General features: G+C 41.6%; 2 protein-coding genes and 2 long non-coding RNA genes across 9 annotated transcripts; 3 read left to right on the top strand and 1 right to left on the bottom strand.

Annotated features, from left to right (window-relative positions):
• The first annotated feature begins 41 nt into the window (after positions 1-41).
• On the top strand, positions 42-2,155 carry tmem251 (transmembrane protein 251). The gene is made up of 2 exons (XM_037086968.1): positions 42-167; positions 1,117-2,155. The coding sequence occupies exon 2, from the start codon at positions 1,125-1,127 to the stop codon at positions 1,512-1,514; it is 390 nt and encodes a 129-aa protein (XP_036942863.1). The 5' UTR covers positions 42-167; positions 1,117-1,124; the 3' UTR covers positions 1,515-2,155.
• A 555-nt stretch (positions 2,156-2,710) lies between these two features.
• On the top strand, positions 2,711-12,234 carry ubr7 (ubiquitin protein ligase E3 component n-recognin 7). Of its 6 annotated transcripts, none has more exons than XM_037086916.1 (13): positions 3,798-3,912; positions 4,036-4,086; positions 4,216-4,347; positions 4,851-4,984; positions 5,234-5,294; positions 5,675-5,770; positions 6,523-6,576; positions 6,677-6,782; positions 8,556-8,698; positions 9,091-9,255; positions 9,362-9,527; positions 11,654-11,715; positions 11,886-12,234. In XM_037086916.1, exons 3-13 carry the CDS (start codon positions 4,231-4,233, stop codon positions 11,976-11,978), a joined length of 1,197 nt encoding a protein of 398 aa, XP_036942811.1. In that variant the 5' UTR covers positions 3,798-3,912; positions 4,036-4,086; positions 4,216-4,230; the 3' UTR covers positions 11,979-12,234. The 6 variants fall into 6 exon arrangements, with proteins under 6 accessions (XP_036942810.1, XP_036942812.1, XP_036942809.1 ...); XM_037086918.1 differs by having other exon boundaries at positions 3,828-3,912; positions 4,039-4,086; XM_037086915.1 differs by lacking the exons at positions 3,798-3,912; positions 4,036-4,086 and adding an exon at positions 2,711-2,841.
• A 1,393-nt stretch (positions 12,235-13,627) lies between these two features.
• LOC119012812 lies at positions 13,628-14,776 on the top strand. The gene is made up of 2 exons (XR_005072600.1): positions 13,628-13,886; positions 14,441-14,776. It is a non-coding gene; the product is annotated as an uncharacterized LOC119012812 (long non-coding RNA).
• A 964-nt stretch (positions 14,777-15,740) lies between these two features.
• LOC119012813 lies at positions 15,741-16,772 on the bottom strand. The gene is made up of 3 exons (XR_005072601.1): positions 16,648-16,772; positions 16,397-16,520; positions 15,741-16,011 (listed from the first exon to the last, which is right to left on the bottom strand). It is a non-coding gene; the product is annotated as an uncharacterized LOC119012813 (long non-coding RNA).
• Positions 16,773-17,796: the final 1,024 nt, after the last annotated feature.

The following is a 17,796-nucleotide window of genomic DNA, read 5'->3' as shown; positions in this document are numbered from 1 at the left end:
TTTGGACACCAGATGGCGCTGGAGAGTTGGGCCTATGAATGACGTCATCCATGGGTGTCAGGTGACAAAACAGGAACAGAAGGACTTCCCGGACCTCCCGGGACCACAGCGGCTTCAAAACGAGTCGACAGCAGAATTTTAATTTGAAACAATCAGCGCGAAGGAAGGTAAGAGCAGTTTATAAAACAAAACACGACTGAAGCAGCTAACAGAGAGCTAAGTGACTGCTAACAGAGAGCTAAGTGACTGCTAACAGAGAGCTAAGTGACTGCTAACAGAGAGCTAAGTGACTGCTAACAGAGAGCTAAGTGACTGCTAACAGAGAGCTAAGTGACTGCTAACAGAGAGCTAAGTGACTGCTAACAGGGAGCTAACTGACTGCTAACAGAGAGCTAAGTGACTGCTAACAGGGAGCTAACTGACTGCTAACAGAGAGCTAACTGACTGCTAACGTGTCTGTGTTGAAATAAACAGAGAGCAAGATGGAGGCAGGAAACATCCGAGTGTCCGACATTCATCTGATTCAGAACTAAATTGACAGAAAAATGAATGAAGCCTGGCAGAGAGAGTCTCCAGAACTCTGAGGTTCTGCACTGACACAGAGTCAGATTTAAAATGGGAGACTTAGAAAACAACAACCAATCAGTAGTTTTCAAACTGGCAAAAAATGAATGGAGTATGGCACAAACGGTGTGCAGATCACTGCTACAGTCCGACATGTTTATGTGATAACACAGTCATGTCACAAACAGAAGATGTATTGATCGATTGTTGTTGTGTTTCTTTTCAGTATTGATATATTGAGCATATATTGATTTGTTTTTCATAACTGTATTGATTAGTGATCATACATGATTACTGGATTTTCCTAACAGTACAGATGATTTATAGATTAGGTATTGATCACACAGGATGATGAACTTCCATCAGTGGATTGCATGACAAATCGATCATTGCTCACTGATTGATTATTTATTGTTTTGTCCCTGCAGTATGGAGGGTGATGAACATCACGTTATCACAGTAAATGGGATGATGTAATGATGATTAACTGATTTCTTGCAGTATTGATGGTTATATTGATTATTGATTGAGTATTGATTGTTTTCCCTGCAGTATGGAGGATGATGAACTTCCGTCAGCGGATGGGATGGGTGGGTGTGGCTCTCTACCTGCTCTTCAGCATCGCTGCGGTGTATTACGTCTTTGAGGTTCACAGCTTCAGTTTGGAGCACGTGCAGAAAGGTGGGCCCAGCCCCTCGGCTCCGCCTCTCACCAACAGCTGGTCTCAGAGCATCAGCTCTCGCCTGCCACCACTTCCTGTCTGGATGTGGGCGTCGGTCTTCCTGCTGCCATACCTGCAGCTCTTCCTTTTCCTGTTCTCCTGCACGAGAGCCGACCCTCGAGCCGTTGGCTACTGCGTGCTTCCTGTCTGCCTTGCCCTGCTGTGCAGCCGGCGTCACGCTGCCCGCAAACCGGCCAATCTGAGAGGCTCGCCGCTCATCGACACATAGAGAAGTTGACCAATCAGTGACAGAGGGATGGGGCCATTGGGGACGTTGAGGCCATAAAACAAACTGAACTGCTTGTGTTGATGTTTGTGATGTCACTTCCTGTGTGCCTTTTAATCATGTAACAAACACTCCTGTTGGGTTTAAACCCCCCGCCCTGTCTGTCAGGACTAGAGTCAAATTGCCCGGAGCTTGACTGTCAGGATCTGGTCAGTTATTTATTACTGTCACAACACACATAATCCTGCGCTCTGATTGGCTGTCTGTGGCCAGTTAGCATCAGCACTGTTGCTATGGTTAACTGCAGTTGGAAGTTCAACTGTTCAAGCATGTTCAATCTGAAATCAGTGTCCAGGTTTAATGACACACTGTGTGTCAGAGGTGTTCACCAATCAGCAGTCACTCACTGAAAGACATGAGCCAATCAGCAGCAACGTGTCTGAACCTGCGGTGCGTTTGTATAATACATCAGCGCGTTGAACGCACCTCATTTTTGTTAAATTAATGTTTTGATACATACTGTTAGGTCTGAACGCAACCTGACAGCTGCGAGCCAAGCAGCCAATCAGATGACTGGTGTTTAATGAGTCATGTGACACATGCTGGTTACCATGACGACATCAATAAAAATGACAGCAAAAGAAGTGAAGTTAAAAATTGTATTTTATTTTGAAAAATTTAACAAGTTCAGAAACAAACTGAGGAGATGAGTACAATAATATTGCAATAATACTGTAATATTATTGCTATAATATACTGTAATACTGAAGTATTACTGAGTAATACTGTGATACTGCAGTATCTAACTTGCTGTACTGCAGGTTTCTGGTTTCTGGACTCGTGTCACTGTCACACGCACACTAAAATCTTTATGAAGCCAACAACATGTGATTTCCTTTGTTTGAATAAAGATGAATTATTTTTCTATTACTTATTTCTATTTGATGTCCCTTGATAAATATTTGTGATTACATGTGGACTTAGTGTACTCACCTGTCATCAGCAGTAACTGATGAGTGATCAGTGATCAGCTGATGGACAAGAAGACACACACTGCTCACCACATTTTGGAAAAGTGTTTATTTTTGGTCTTTCCGAGTGTAGGGTTAGGAGTTGAACCCGGTTCACCTGGTCATGTGACTAATCACCTGACATCATCATGTACAGTCCAAACAGGTAAGACAGTGACGTCATCCTGTCTCACGCAGTCCACAGGTGTTTCAGGTTTTGGATCTTTTGGCTGGAGGCTGAACTTCAGAGTTTTCAGGATGATCCGGCTCTGACTCATCACTGTCGTCCTCCTCTTCCTCACCTGCAGCAGGTCAAACAGGTGAATCAGAAGAACGACAGCGGACATTTTGAAAAGAACAGGTGTGATAACAAACACTACTGATGGCCGCGTTCATCCTGGTACGTCAGCTCAGGACTCAGGTGGAGTGTGTGCGGACAGGAGTCAGCAGGTCAGCGTGTGTTCCACACGGGTACACTGGCCGCTAACATCCGGGTTCTGAACAGCCTGTTGTGAACCAGGTAGCGGGGCGAGTCCTGCTGTCATGTTAGCAGTTAGCATCAGTTAGCTCACCTTCTGCGCAGTCTCCGTGGGCTTTCTCTCGCTCCACCAGCTCGCTGAGCAGTCGTGATACGTTCGGGTTCAGGTCGTGAATTCCGTTGATCAGAGAACTCAGATTATTTTCAACATCAACGCTGATCTTCTCTTTCAATCCATCTCTGAACTTCAGCTCCGCACACACAGCCACGACCGCCATCTTTGCTACAACGTAGTGCTGTCGTCATCACGTACCGTCTGTCGCCTTCAAAGCCCCCTAAAATTGTAGTTTCATAGCCTTTTTTCCATCTTCAGTATTATTGGTACTTGCTGTATTCGATGAAGCTTCCAACTTTTATTCAGATGTTGAAAATGATTTTGTTTCTGCAGGAACACAGGATGTTTTTGTTTGACGAACATGTTATAAATTAAGACACATGACTGATCTGATTTGTAATGAATCTTTCCGTGATATCTGGTTGTCACGGGAATGCACCACAGAGCCACCACAGCACCACATTATAGTTTATTTACGTTAAAATGTCATCAAAGTTAATTTCCCATCATATTTAATCACTCGTGTTTCTCCGCTCGAATCTTTTTCTTGGTGTAATTTGTTTTGTTTGAAACGTCGCTGACCTCTGACCCGTAATGCCGCCAAATACGATCTGCGGAAATAAACCGGAAGTTGCTATTAGGCTAAAAGCAGCTAGCGGGTTGATAACAAAGATCCACCAGCTGATCAGGCGTAGCGGATTATTGATTGTTATTGATCGGGTTATTGACTGGTTTACAGTCGGATCAGACGGTGCAGACTATCTGCCTTACGTTCCGGTTCGGTTCCTTTTCAGCTCGGTAAGTTCGTGTTTTTAATCACGTCGGTGTGTTAGTTAGCATTAGCAGGTAGCGGACTCACATGTATCTCTGCTGGTCAAACTAAGAGATGCTAACTGACGCTAACTGAAGCCGATCATTCAGCAGCTGATCAGACCGACCTGACTGCATCCGACAGGTGCACACAGAGCTCAGGTAGAGACTGAGGGCGGCGCTGTTTGCGACGTCATCATATACTTAAGAAGTCAAGTAATCAACAAGAGAAGGAAACGTAAACACAGAGCCAGCAGAAGTGACAGACTCTGGACTGTGTGGTGGTCTCAGCTGCAGGTTCTGAACATGTCGGAGGAGCCGACAGTGTCTCTGGTTGATGTTCTGGAGGAAGATGAAGAGTTGGAGGAAGAAGCTTCAGCTGTCCTGGCAGGAAGTGACTCCGATCATTGCTCATATCCTCAGGTAAGTGCACCACCTGCGCACATACAGTAAAGTTTCCGATCGCTGAGTGGCTTCATCAGATCTGAAATATGTGACGTGAACTGTAAACAAGATAAAGAAGCACTGAACACATGTGCAGCTGAGAATCTTTTTTTAAAAATAGTTTATATTGTTAATTTGTTATATTTTCACTTAATAGTTATTTGATGCATGCACCAATATCACCACAACAAATTCCTCGTATGTGTAAAATAGTACTCGGCAATAAAGCTTTTTCTGGTTCTGATTCTGAATCCTTCAGCCAGATGTTGAACAGATGTTGGTGTGTGCTGTAGCTTCACTGAGCAGGCACTGTGATGATTTCATTCCCAATAATCAACATTCAAGAATCAATACAGTCAAATTTGGAGTCAGATGTTGGTTTATTTTCTTTTTCAGAGATCCTGTATCAGTTCGTTTGTGAAGATGGTTCACTTCGGACAGACCTGAGAAACTGACCTCTGTGTGCTGTGTATGTATTTCAGGGCTACGTGAAGCGTCAGGCTCTGTATGCCTGTAACACGTGCACACCTAAAGGCGGAGAGGCAGCAGGCGTGTGTTTGGCGTGTTCATACAAATGTCATGAAGGACACGACCTCTTCGAACTTTACACCAAGAGGTCAAAGTCAAATATCATCTTTATGTATCACTGATTCTAATAAGCTGATGACTGAATGTGTGAAAACAGTTTACTGTCACATTGATCAATCAACCTCATGTAAAACTTATTGACTGTGGAAATAAGTGTTCTGGTTATAAAGGAAAAGTCCAACAAATTGAAATCTGATTATGAATAAATGTATAAAACTTAAAATCATAACAATCATGATGATGTCACTGACTCACTCTTCTTCTGTGGTTGCATTAGGAACTTCCGCTGTGACTGTGGAAACAGGAAGTTCACAGAGCTGCAGTGTAAACTGTTCCCCGTGAGTTCACATGTGGTCATATAAACATTATTCACACACATCAACCCGAGCAGAGTTCAGTTCTGAGGAGTCACTGAGAGCACCGACACATGAAGGCCTCAATGTAAACGTTCCGTATGTTCAGTGGTGAGTGCAGGTTTAATACCGGCACCCATCCAGCCTGTTAGGAGCCCGTCTGTACCGCCCAGCCCAAAAACACATGTTAACAACCTGTACCCACTCCCACCCGCCAAACAACTTATTATATTATATTATATTATATTATATTATAGAGATTATATTAGCTTAAATGTTTGGAGTGAAGAGGACAAAGACGGAGTCCTGCGTGCAATAAGATAAATAGATAATAAATTGTGTGTGTGTGTGTGTGTGTGTTTCAGGAGAAGGAGGAGGTCAACACTCTGAACAAATACAGTCACAACTTCTTTGGGGTTTACTGCACCTGCAGTCGGCCTTACCCTGACCCAGACGACCAGGTGAGATACACACCTGTTCTTACCAAATTTGCCAGGCTCATTTCACGCTCCATAAAGCAAAGCCACACAGTCCAATCTTGGTTACTATGGCAACTGAAACTGGGAAACTAACCTGGGCAGAGATAGTTTAGCTGTCATGCTAACTGTGTAACATGAAACATTCAGACTAACGGGGCTCTGATCCGGATTCAGATGGATATTTCTATTCTATAATTATTATTATTGTTGTTGTTATTATCATTATTATTATTATTATTATTATTATTGATGATAATGATAATAATAATATGATAAAAATTACAAAAATAAAAATGATACTAAAAATAATAATCATTCATTTAATTTATATAGCGCTTTTCAATGACCCAAAGTCACTTACAGAGATGAAGACGCAAAAAGATAATAAAAAAACATAAAGGGCCTTGACAGTCTGGGACAAGTGGAGGCAGCACAACGGAGAACAGAAGCAGTGGTGGATAATAATAATTGTTGTTGTTCTATCTCTGTTTCTCCTCACAGGTTTCAATGTTTTGGTTCATATCTTTTAAATTTTTAAAAATGAAACTGTGAAATTTAAGTTTAACATATTTTTAATAAATTAAGATTAAATAAATGCAGACGTTATTGTGAACAGTTGAAGCTGTTGAGTTAGTCTTGATGGAGCCGTTTAACCCTCGACTGGATCGTTCGCTTCATTCAAGTCAGGAGTTGAATCCTCACAGGTGTGTGACTCTGTCTGTGGTTGTGTCCAGGTGGAGGATGAGATGATTCAGTGTGTGGTGTGTGAGGACTGGCTGCATGGTAGGGTGAGTCCAACACAAGTACACAGGTGACAGCAGTACACCTGACACAGACTACTGTGGTGCCCTCTGCTGGCTGATGTCACTCACTCACCTGTATTTTCAGCACCTGGGCTGTGTGGTTCCGGAGTGTGTGGAGCTTCAGGAGATGATCTGTGAATCCTGTATGAACAGAAACTCTTTCCTCTGGACCTACGCTGCTCACCTGGCAGGTAAAGACTCCTGGTCATCTGACATGTTTTCATGTTCAGGTGTTCACACACAGCTTGTGTGTCTCCTGCTGTGTGATCTCAGAGTTTAAATGCAGAAGAAGGATGATAGATAGAGAGAAAGATAACTTTATAACTCCCCCAGGTGACATTAGGTCATCATAGCAGCAGGTACATTCAAGTACAAATACAGTCAAAATACAAAGAAACAATAAAGTACTACATACAGTAAAATGCTGAAGAAGTTATGAAATGAAGTCAGATGCTGAGGTATCGTGGAGTACAGGCAAGTGGAACATCAGCTGCAGTTTTATTTACATTCATAATCATTTGTTGTCTAAATTGCTATAAAGTCTGATGGCAGCAGGTAGGAATGATTCCCTGCATCCTTCACTGTGCGGTGCCGCACTCCAGGACGCCACATGGGAGAAGCTCCCAACAGCAGACTGACAGAACGTCCGGAGCATCTGGTTGCAGATATTAAAGGACCTCCTCAGGAAGTGAAGCCGGCTCAGGCCCTCCTTGTAGACTGCCTCCGTAGTTGCAGTCCACTCCAGGTTATTGTCCAGCACCACACCCAGGTGTCTGCAAGATTCCACAATGTCATTTCAGTGACTTGTCAGCTGAGCAGTGGTTGAAGTCTCCCAGGATGAATTTGGGAGTCAGGGGATATCAGTTTCAGCTTGTTCAGTTTTGTGTTTGCTGTGGGGTCCAGGACGTAAAAGACCTGTGGGAACTCTCTAAGAAGGTAGAAAGGGCAGAGGCTCGATGTCAGTGTTGCAGAGCTCCTCTCTGACGATGACCGTTGAGCACCAGCATATGTTTACGTAGACACACAACACCGCCATTTTGTTTCAAGGTAAGCTCCACGTCTCTGTCAAACCTTAAGGGGGGTCAAAGCCATCGAGGTGCACCTTGTCATCACTGTCGGTCTTTCTTAACCACCAAATGCAAGAATGGAGGCAGTCCCTGTGGTTGGCGTTGGCTTGGAGTTAGCTCGTGTTTTTTTGACGAGTGTAGTTAGCCAGGATGACTGAGGGCGGTGCTCTGTGTTTACATCTCTGCCTCTGAAGTCTGGCCTCCTTTTCTTTCCCCTCCTGGCTGCATTGTTTTTGTTGTAATTTGAGTCCCCATTTTGCTGAAGAGTGGTCCCGTAGTATTTGATATAATTCCTTGATGGGGATGAAGTGAAGCAAGCTGCAGCAGAAAGTTTCTGGTGTAAGTGACTCACGGCCCATCAGGAAGACTGGCATGGCTGTAGTCCGCTCAGAAGACAGAAGACAGAAAAAGAAATTGGGGTCCAGAAAGCTCTCGTGTGTCCATGCTGACATCCATGTAAATTTCCAGGCTTCTTCAGGCTTCGTACTGGGAAGTACGAGTACTTGAGCAAATGTACTCGGTTACATTCCATCGCTGCTGACACATTCTCACACTAAGTTGTTATTTTGACTGTAAATGGCTATCAGTCCCAGATATTGATTTGGAGCCTGATTGATTACTGATATCTGACACTGACCCTGTTGGTTGAAACTGATGAGGAGGATACAGTGTTTCCTGTTTGTCAGTCATGTTACGAGCCTGTTAGCTTAGCATGTCCATCTGGTGATCAATCAGAACCTCTAATGTGTTCAACGTCCCTCTGAAATCACAGATAATCACAGGACCGAAGGTTGTTACCTTTAAAATGTTTCACTGTTTGAGGTAAAACTGGTCTACAAATATCTGTCCATGTGTGCATCTTACACGTCCTGTCTCTGTGATGTACTTCCTGTTCAGTTCCAGGTGCAGACGTACAGGTGAAGGAGGTGACTGATGAGAAGGAGGTGACTGATGAGAAGGAGGTGACTGATGAGAAGGAGGTGAAGGAGGAAATGGGAGCAGACGAGTCAAACACAAACCTTCCTAACAAAGAAGAGAAGGTGAGCGGGCGACACTGATCTGAATTTTAATGTGCACATGTGAGTCTTTAAAAGGAGATAATGTGTCGTTGATGACATCACGAGTCGTTCATGACGTCATGTCTTAATTACGACATCACAAAGGTTTCCAAACTGTATTTCTCTGAGGCAACTAACAGAAATACAAACTGATTGATCGTACTGGATCAAAGTAATTGTTAATGTCATCAGCTGGAGTCATTCAATCATCTGATACACTGACAGTTCAAACTGATTATTGATCTGATGATCTGCTACTGTCAGAATAAACTTTATGTTTTTATTAATCAGTCACAATTTAGTCTGTTTCCTCTGTACAATAAAATTGATTCACACTGATCAGTGTGATTGATTAATGGTTCTTAACCTTGCAGGGTGATGATGTCATCCAGCCCAGCTGTAAACGGAGTCGTGAGGAGTCGGAGTCAAGCTGTAGACTGGCGGAGCTGCTTGCGATTGGTCAGAGAAGAGTCCAATCAGGAGCTGTATTCTGGCCATCAGGCTGGCGCTCCAAACTCTGCTCCTGCACTGCCTGCCAGGTAGCGTCACCTGTCACAGTTCCTATTGGCTGAAGCCCTGATGATGTAACTATGAGGTCAGATAGTTTAATGTGCACTTGCATTGATGTGGTGATCTTGTCATCAGGAGCGTCTGTCTGCTGCCTGTCTGTCTTTCCTGTTGGACGAGTCGGACACCGTCCTCGCCTACGAGAACAAAGGGAAGAGCAGCGAGCAGACGCAGGCGGGTCACGACCCTCTGATGTCAGCGCTCGACAACCTGAACCGCGTGCAGCAGCTGGAGATCATCCACGGTACACGGAAAACTACATGTATACACAGTACTACAGAGAAAACTACATGTATACACACAGTACTACACAGAACTACATGTATACACAGTACTACAGAGAAAACTACATGTATACACACAGTACTACAGAGAGAACTACATGTATACACACAGTACTACAGAGAAAACTACATGTATACACACAGTACTACACAGAACTACATGTATACACAGTACTACAGAGAAAACTACATGTATACACACAGTACTACACAGAACTACATGTATACACAGTACTACAGAGAAAACTACATGTATACACACAGTACTACACAGAACTACATGTATACACACAGTACTACAGAGAGCTACATGTATACACAGTACTACAGAGAAAACTACATGTATACACACAGTACTACAGAGAGAACTACATGTATACACACAGTACTACAGAGAACTACATGTATACACACAGTACTACAGAGAGCTACATGTATACACAGTACTACAGAGAAAACTACATGTATACACACAGTACTACAGAGAAAACTACATGTATACACACAGTACTACACAGAACTACATGTATACACACAGTACTACACAGAACTACATGTATACACACAGTACTACAGAGAGAACTACATGTATACACACAGTACTACAGAGAAAACTACATGTATACACACAGTACTACAGAGAGAACTACATGTATACACACAGTACTACAGAGAGAACTACATGTATACACACAGTACTACAGAGAACTACATGTATACACACAGTACTACAGAGAACTACATGTATACACACAGTACTACAGAGAGAACTACATGTATACACACAGTACTACAGAGAGAACTACATGTATACACACAGTACTACAGAGAACTACATGTATACACACAGTACTACAGAGAACTACATGTATACACAGAGTACTACAGAGAGAACTACATGTATACACACAGTACTACAGAGAGAACTACATGTATACACACAGTACTACAGAGAACTACATGTATACACACAGTACTACAGAGAACTACATGTATACACAGAGTACTACAGAGAGAACTACATGTATACACACAGTACTACAGAGAACTACATGTATACACACAGTACTACAGAGAAAACTACATGTATACACACAGTACTACAGAGAAAACTACATGTATACACACAGTACTACACAGAACTACATGTATACACACAGTACTACACAGAACTACATGTATACACACAGTACTACAGAGAGAACTACATGTATACACACAGTACTACAGAGAGAACTACATGTATACACACAGTACTACAGAGAACTACATGTATACACACAGTACTACAGAGAACTACATGTATACACACAGTACTACAGAGAAAACTACATGTATACACACAGTACTACAGAGAAAACTACATGTATACACACAGTACTACACAGAACTACATGTATACACACAGTACTACACAGAACTACATGTATACACACAGTACTACAGAGAGAACTACATGTATACACACAGTACTACAGAGAAAACTACATGTATACACACAGTACTACAGAGAGAACTACATGTATACACACAGTACTACAGAGAACTACATGTATACACAGTACTACAGAGAAAACTACATGTATACACACAGTACTACAGAGAAAACTACATGTATACACACAGTACTACACAGAACTACATGTATACACACAGTACTACACAGAACTACATGTATACACACAGTACTACAGAGAGAACTACATGTATACACACAGTACTACAGAGAACTACATGTATACACACAGTACTACAGAGAACTACATGTATACACACAGTACTACAGAGAGAACTACATGTATACACACAGTACTACAGAGAACTACATGTATACACACAGTACTACAGAGAACTACATGTATACACACAGTACTACAGAGAAAACTACATGTATACACACAGTACTACAGAGAGAACTACATGTATACACACAGTACTACAGAGAAAACTACATGTATACACACAGTACTACAGAGAGAACTACATGTATACACACAGTACTACAGAGAAAACTACATGTATACACACAGTACTACACACACAGATCTGTCGCTGAGTACTTGTTCTTTGTGTTTGTTGGTTTCAGGGTACAACGACATGAAGAGTGAACTGAAGGACTTCCTGCAGAGATTCGCTGCAGAAGGAAAAGTGAGTTTGAGACTGAAGACCGTGATGATGTCATGTGACTGTCTCTGCTCTGATAAGATGAGTGATGATGTCATGTGACTGTCTCTGCTCTGATAAGATGAGTGATGATGTCATGTGACTGTCTCTGCTCTGATAAGTTGAGTGATGATGTCATGTGACTTCTCTGATAGGTTGTGACTCCTGATGACATCCGTCAGTTCTTCGAGCAGCAGCAGAGTCGTAAGAGACGGCGAGTGGATGCCGGACGTTTCTACAGCCCCTGACGACCTTTGACCTCCAGCTGTCCCTCTAAAGACCTTTGACCTTTCGTGATCTCCTGACTGGGAATGTCGTCCATCTGTTTTCTTCTTCCCATTTCTTGTTTCCAGGCGATGTTGTGGATTTTATGAATACAGTTTTTATCTTCATTTTATTTTGAAACTGTCAGACTTCCTGTTTCTAACGTGTGTTTTACCACCATTTATGTGTCTGTTTCCTTTTTATGGAAAACTAATTAAACTAAATCCTTTGAACCAACAACATGGAGTCCTGTCATATTTCAGGATGAATCAACAGAACTGATTATTGATGTCACAGTGGGAGCTTGTCAGGTTGATTTAAAAATCTGAATAAATGTAGAATATTTACAGAAGAAATGATGGAGATAATATTACCTCTTAAACAATATTTGTAGGCTGACTGATGTCTGAAGCTTCAGGTTTGATTTCAGAGACTGTCGTAAGAAAGATTGATGTTCAGTTTTTAGGACTTCCTGTGGCTCAGGAAGAATGTGATTGGTTGCAGACTTCAAGCCACTCACATTTTAAGATGGCAGCTCATTATCAAACTGATGAAGGTGTTTAATTTTACAGTTTTAGGGATCCTCAAACTCAAGAGTTCATTGAAAAAATTCAGTTTTACAGTTGAAAGGTGAAAAAAACAAGCAGAAAACATGATCGGCATATTTTTCCTTTCTTAACCCCTAATGCTGCCCTAACCCTACACTAACGCTGCTGTAATGCTATCCTAACACTGCTGTAACGCTGCCCTAACCCTACACTAACGCTGCTGTAATGCTATCCTAACACTGCTGTAATGCTGCTGTAACACTGCTGTAACGCTGCCCTAACCCTACACTAACGCTGCTGTAATGCTATCCTAATGCTGCTGTAACGCTGCTGTAATGCTGCCCTAACGTTGCTGTAACGCTACCCTAACACTGCTGTAATGCTGCCCTAACACTGCTGTAACGCTGCCCTAACACTGCTGTAACGCTACCCTAATGCTGCCCTAACACTGCTGTAACGCTACCCTAACACTGCCCTAACGCTGCCCTACCCACTACCCAAACCATGGCTCAGACAGCCTGGTGTTCATTCTTCTGTACCTGGAGAGAAACACGTTGTAATAAACCGTGACGTGACCGCAGCTTCGTGTTAACATCACAGACTGTCTCCTCTGATATCTCTGATGGTGAACAGATTTCAGTCAGTGAGTCTGTTTCTGCACATCAAACATCTCCCCACCCTTCATCCTCATCCTCCTCACCCTCATCACATTAACCCTTCATCCCTCATCAGTCCTTTTCTTTTCCTCTGTCAGCTGTTGGTTCTACAGAGGAAATGTAATCAGCTCGATTGTTCAGCTGCTCTTACTGTTAACAGGCTGTTTGCAGGCTGTTTACTCACTAATTTTTCAGTCACATGAACATCTGATCACATTGACATGTGTTTTTATGCTGCACTTCAGCTGTGACCTGAGATCACTTCATCCTGCAAAACATCAAACTTACAACTTTGAGCCAAACGTCGCCACTGATCAAAGATATGAATCATCCAATCAGCTGCCCGTCTGTCCAATCAGCAGGCTGCTGGGACGTCCCCCCCCCTTCCCCTCCCTCGCCTGGTCCTTCAGAGTCAGTCTGACTGAGCAGCTCAATGTGAAAACATCATCATCAGCAGCAGCATCAACGTCGTCAAAAAACAGAACAAACATTAATTCTGCAGCAGCCAAACAGAGTTCAACAGGTGTTGATTGGTGAGCTGGTGCTCGTTGCCATGACAATGGTGAGTGCAGTCCTGAGGATGATGGGAAATGTTTCTGTGTCGACTTTGACTCGGCCAAAAGAAATCTTGAAGGAGACGAAGAAAACCATCTACAGCAAACCTCCCCGAAACAAGATCAGCGCTGCGGTGAGTCTCTGAGATTTATCAACTCATTAATTTAAATAATCATTCAACTAAAAGTATCATCAGTGATCTAAATAACAGATTAAACAAGTGAGTCAATAACTAACTTACTGACAGAAAGCAGGACAGAGCAGCTTTGGGTCTCTGAGAGACAGTTTATGTTTCCAGTGCAGAAACTTTGTTCATGGTTTTTTGTGTTTATCTTATTCTGGTGAAAAATCTGGAGTCAGATCAGAAAATTGTCTGAGTTGTTGGAGATGACTGAGGTTCAGATAATAAAGAGGAGTCAGTTTATTCTTAAAACATCTCGAGTCGGTGGATTTTGTTAAGACATTTTATGATTAAACAAAACAAACTTTATTTTTCCTCTCAGTTGATTTGAATAAAAATATTTTCAGATTAAAATCCAGATTAAAGATTGAAGACAAATAAAAAGATAAAAGTCTGTCTGGTATCTTTGTATCAGTCTATCGTCTGCCTTCACCCTAATGATGTCATGTTTTGTTGTTTACAAAAAGAAGAAGCTCTGATTGGTTGTTAATTTTTGTCTCTGACAGCAAAGTTTCTTTGTCATGTCTGTGTTCACGGTGGCCATGTTGACCCCCGCTGCCTGGATTCTTCATCACCTGCCAGAGTACCGCCAGAGGGCCCGCCAGAGACCCAAAACCTGAACATCATCTTCATCATCTTCTTCTTCACCACGAACAGCTGGAGGAAGTTCACACATCAACATATTAACAATCAACAAATATTTCACACTAACAGTTTGTCATGAATAGAAATCGTTTTGAAATCTGCAAGTTCTCGATATTAAAATGTGAACACAGTTTTAATGAAGACATCGTCACACCTGAACAGAGCTGTCACTTCAAAATAAAAGCTTCCTGGCTCTTCGTGGTCTTTCATTTTGTCTTTCTAACCTGTTGAGCTGGATGTTGGATCGTCTCTCATCTTCCTCTCTCTGAGGTACAAACAGGAAGTGAAGATAAAAATAAAGCTCCAGCTTGTGTGTTTGTGTTTGAGCAGGAAGTCTCTGTTTGTTTAGTTTGCTTGGCTGGATTTTCAGAGTTAATCACTTCCTGTTTGACTACATCAGTTCCCACAGAGACGAGCCTGAGCTCATCTTCATCATCATCATCATCATCATCATCATCATCATCATCATCATCATCATCATCATCACGTCATAATGAAACTGTGTTCAACAGGAAAAAAAGGTAAATCTCACATAAATGTTTGTATTTAACCTAAAGCTAAAATAAACTCTGGTTGTTATTGTAATTCAGTAATTCAGATTTCTTTTTCAGATATTCTACCTGTGACTGGAGACACCAGCCAACATCTTCCACATCAGGTGGGCGAGTCTGTGTCTTAATGGAAACTCAAACTCTTTCACATCTTTGAAAACTATATAAAACATAAAAAGTGTGTGAACAGCTGCACACTCATGTATGATGTCATCAAGTGTGTGTGTGTGTGTGTGTGTGTGTGTGTGTGTGTGTGTGTGTGTGTGTGTGTGTGTGTGTGTGTGTGTGTGTTTGACCTTTGTGTCATTTGTCCCGGAGTCTAAATTCTTCTAAAATAACAGTCAATAATCAATGAAGTCATCTTCAGATAAACACTAACAGACTGATCTGTCTGATTTAAGAGTGATTATTAACTCAGTCACACCTCATAAACAAAAATAGAAAATAAGACCTGGTTCTGCAGCCCCTCATGTACAGAGGCCTCGCTGCAGGGACCAGCTCCAGGCCGACCTGGTTGTCCCCCATCTCAATGCTGTCCAATCAATAAAGCCATAAAAGGCCAAAATAATACATGAAATAAAAAAACAAACAAAGAGACGTGTCACCTCGAACATCATTTAATTCACATCAAACAACGAACACGATGACACAGCTGAAAAACATGGAGGTCCTATAGAGGTCATGTGGGGTTCTGCCCGAGCACTGGATGTAAATCTTTGCTTATCTTGGACAGATGTCTTTTTGTCTTTCATCAGGAACGCTTTAAATTGTCATTTTTATTGTATGTTCTCTTCTGCAGCCGATGGTTTGACTCTCATTTCACTCTGTTAATCAGAGAGTTGTTGCTCCATCCTGTCTTTGTCTTCTTTCCTCAGATGGTCCTGAAAACCAGAAAACAGGTAAATCATCACTTTCTTTTGTACATACATACATACATACACACATACATATATATATATATATATATATATATATATATATATATATATATATATATATATATATATATATACACATACATACATACATACATATATACACATACATACATACATACATACATACATACATACATATATATATATATATATATATATATATATATATATATATATGATGAAATTACTGATATCACATTTGTAGTAAGTCTTGTAAATTGTGCAGAAGGTTTGATTTTAGTGGGACAGAAACATGAAGCTGTTGATCAAACTGTGTTCAGAAAACAGACTAAAGCTCATAAAACGTTGGTTTGTATCGACTGCTCACCTCTTCATGGCTTTATAACACACAGCAGAGAGGATCAATAATACAATAAATAATGTTGGGGTGAGGAAGAGCATCAATACTGGGAGATAGTTAAAGGTCACATCTGGACCAGCAGAGGGCGACACTGAAACACAACAACACAGAGGAAGAACAACAACAACACGGAGACACAGAAGAAGAAGAACTAAATCAACACGATGAACCTGAAGGTGAACAGACAGAAATCATTAAAAGGTTTGAGGTGTGTTTACCTGTGAAGGTCAGCTCTCTAAGAGGAGGAAGAGGAGGAGGAGGAGGAGGAGGAGGAAACAGGATGTAAGAACACCTGCAACTCATCTCCATGGCAACACCAGGACACGCCCCCAAACTCATCTGCAGGCAGTCAGAGAGGAAATTGAAATCACTCGTTGTAATAACAAGTTATTATAAAACAATTAGTAATTATCATTAGTAGAGGTAATAATGATAATAATAATAATAATAATAATGATAATACGTGGAAGAAGAAGAAGAAACTTTAAACTTTTTAGCTGCTGTGCGACTTGATGAGTTTGACAGTCAGAAAACAATGTGCCCAACAGTAAAAGTGTTGTTTGCACCTGCAGACAGTAATCAGGACTGAATCTAGTGGACTGTAAATACTTACTGTGAATTTAATTAGAAATACTGACATGACATAACTCAACTAGTCATTAACTCTCATCTGTAATAAGTGACGTGAACTCAGTGTACTTGATCTTGTGTTATTTACACAAAGCAAGTATTTGGAAGAGATGCTGGATTTTCAGCAGCAGGATGTAACTAAGTACTTCACGCCTGAACTTAGTTACTCGACACATTAGAGTGAGCTGCTGTACTTCAGCACCCTGTATGTGTTCATGCTACTTTCTGCCTGAACTCCACCACATTATTGGGAAATTGTGTTTTTACATCACTTCCTATCTGACGATGTCTTTTAGAACGTATGAAACTAAAATACCCAACAGTTTACACAAGAGCAGCTGAAATGATTAGATGATTGATCAGTTAACCGACAGACTAAAAAGTAATTAATAAGTGTCTGTTTTGCTCAGCACTTGTATTTTATAATTATAAAAACTAAAGTCATGGTGAATATTCGAAGGCATCAGCAGAATCGAGCCGTCTGCTCTTAAATAAACAGGAGTGAAGGATCAGTGTCCTGTGACACATCTGATCGCTCCGCCTCCACCAGCCGCTTTACATCAGTGTCACACTTGCAGTCACGTGAAGCCGGACGTCACTGTAACGGCAGGCGCTATTGTTGCCGGCGGTTCAGAGATCGTTGTGATGGAGCCTGTGATGGAAATTTTGTATTTCATGAAGAAAGATGTGAACTGAAATCTTACACAGGAATGTTCAGTGTAACTGTTTAACATGAC

Source organism: Acanthopagrus latus, chromosome 22 (assembly GCF_904848185.1).
Source record: "Acanthopagrus latus isolate v.2019 chromosome 22, fAcaLat1.1, whole genome shotgun sequence".
In the NCBI taxonomy this organism is placed as follows: Eukaryota; Metazoa; Chordata; class Actinopteri; order Spariformes; family Sparidae; genus Acanthopagrus; species Acanthopagrus latus.
The sequence above is the reverse complement of the archived record's forward strand: the minus strand, read 5'-3'. Positions and strand labels throughout refer to the sequence as shown.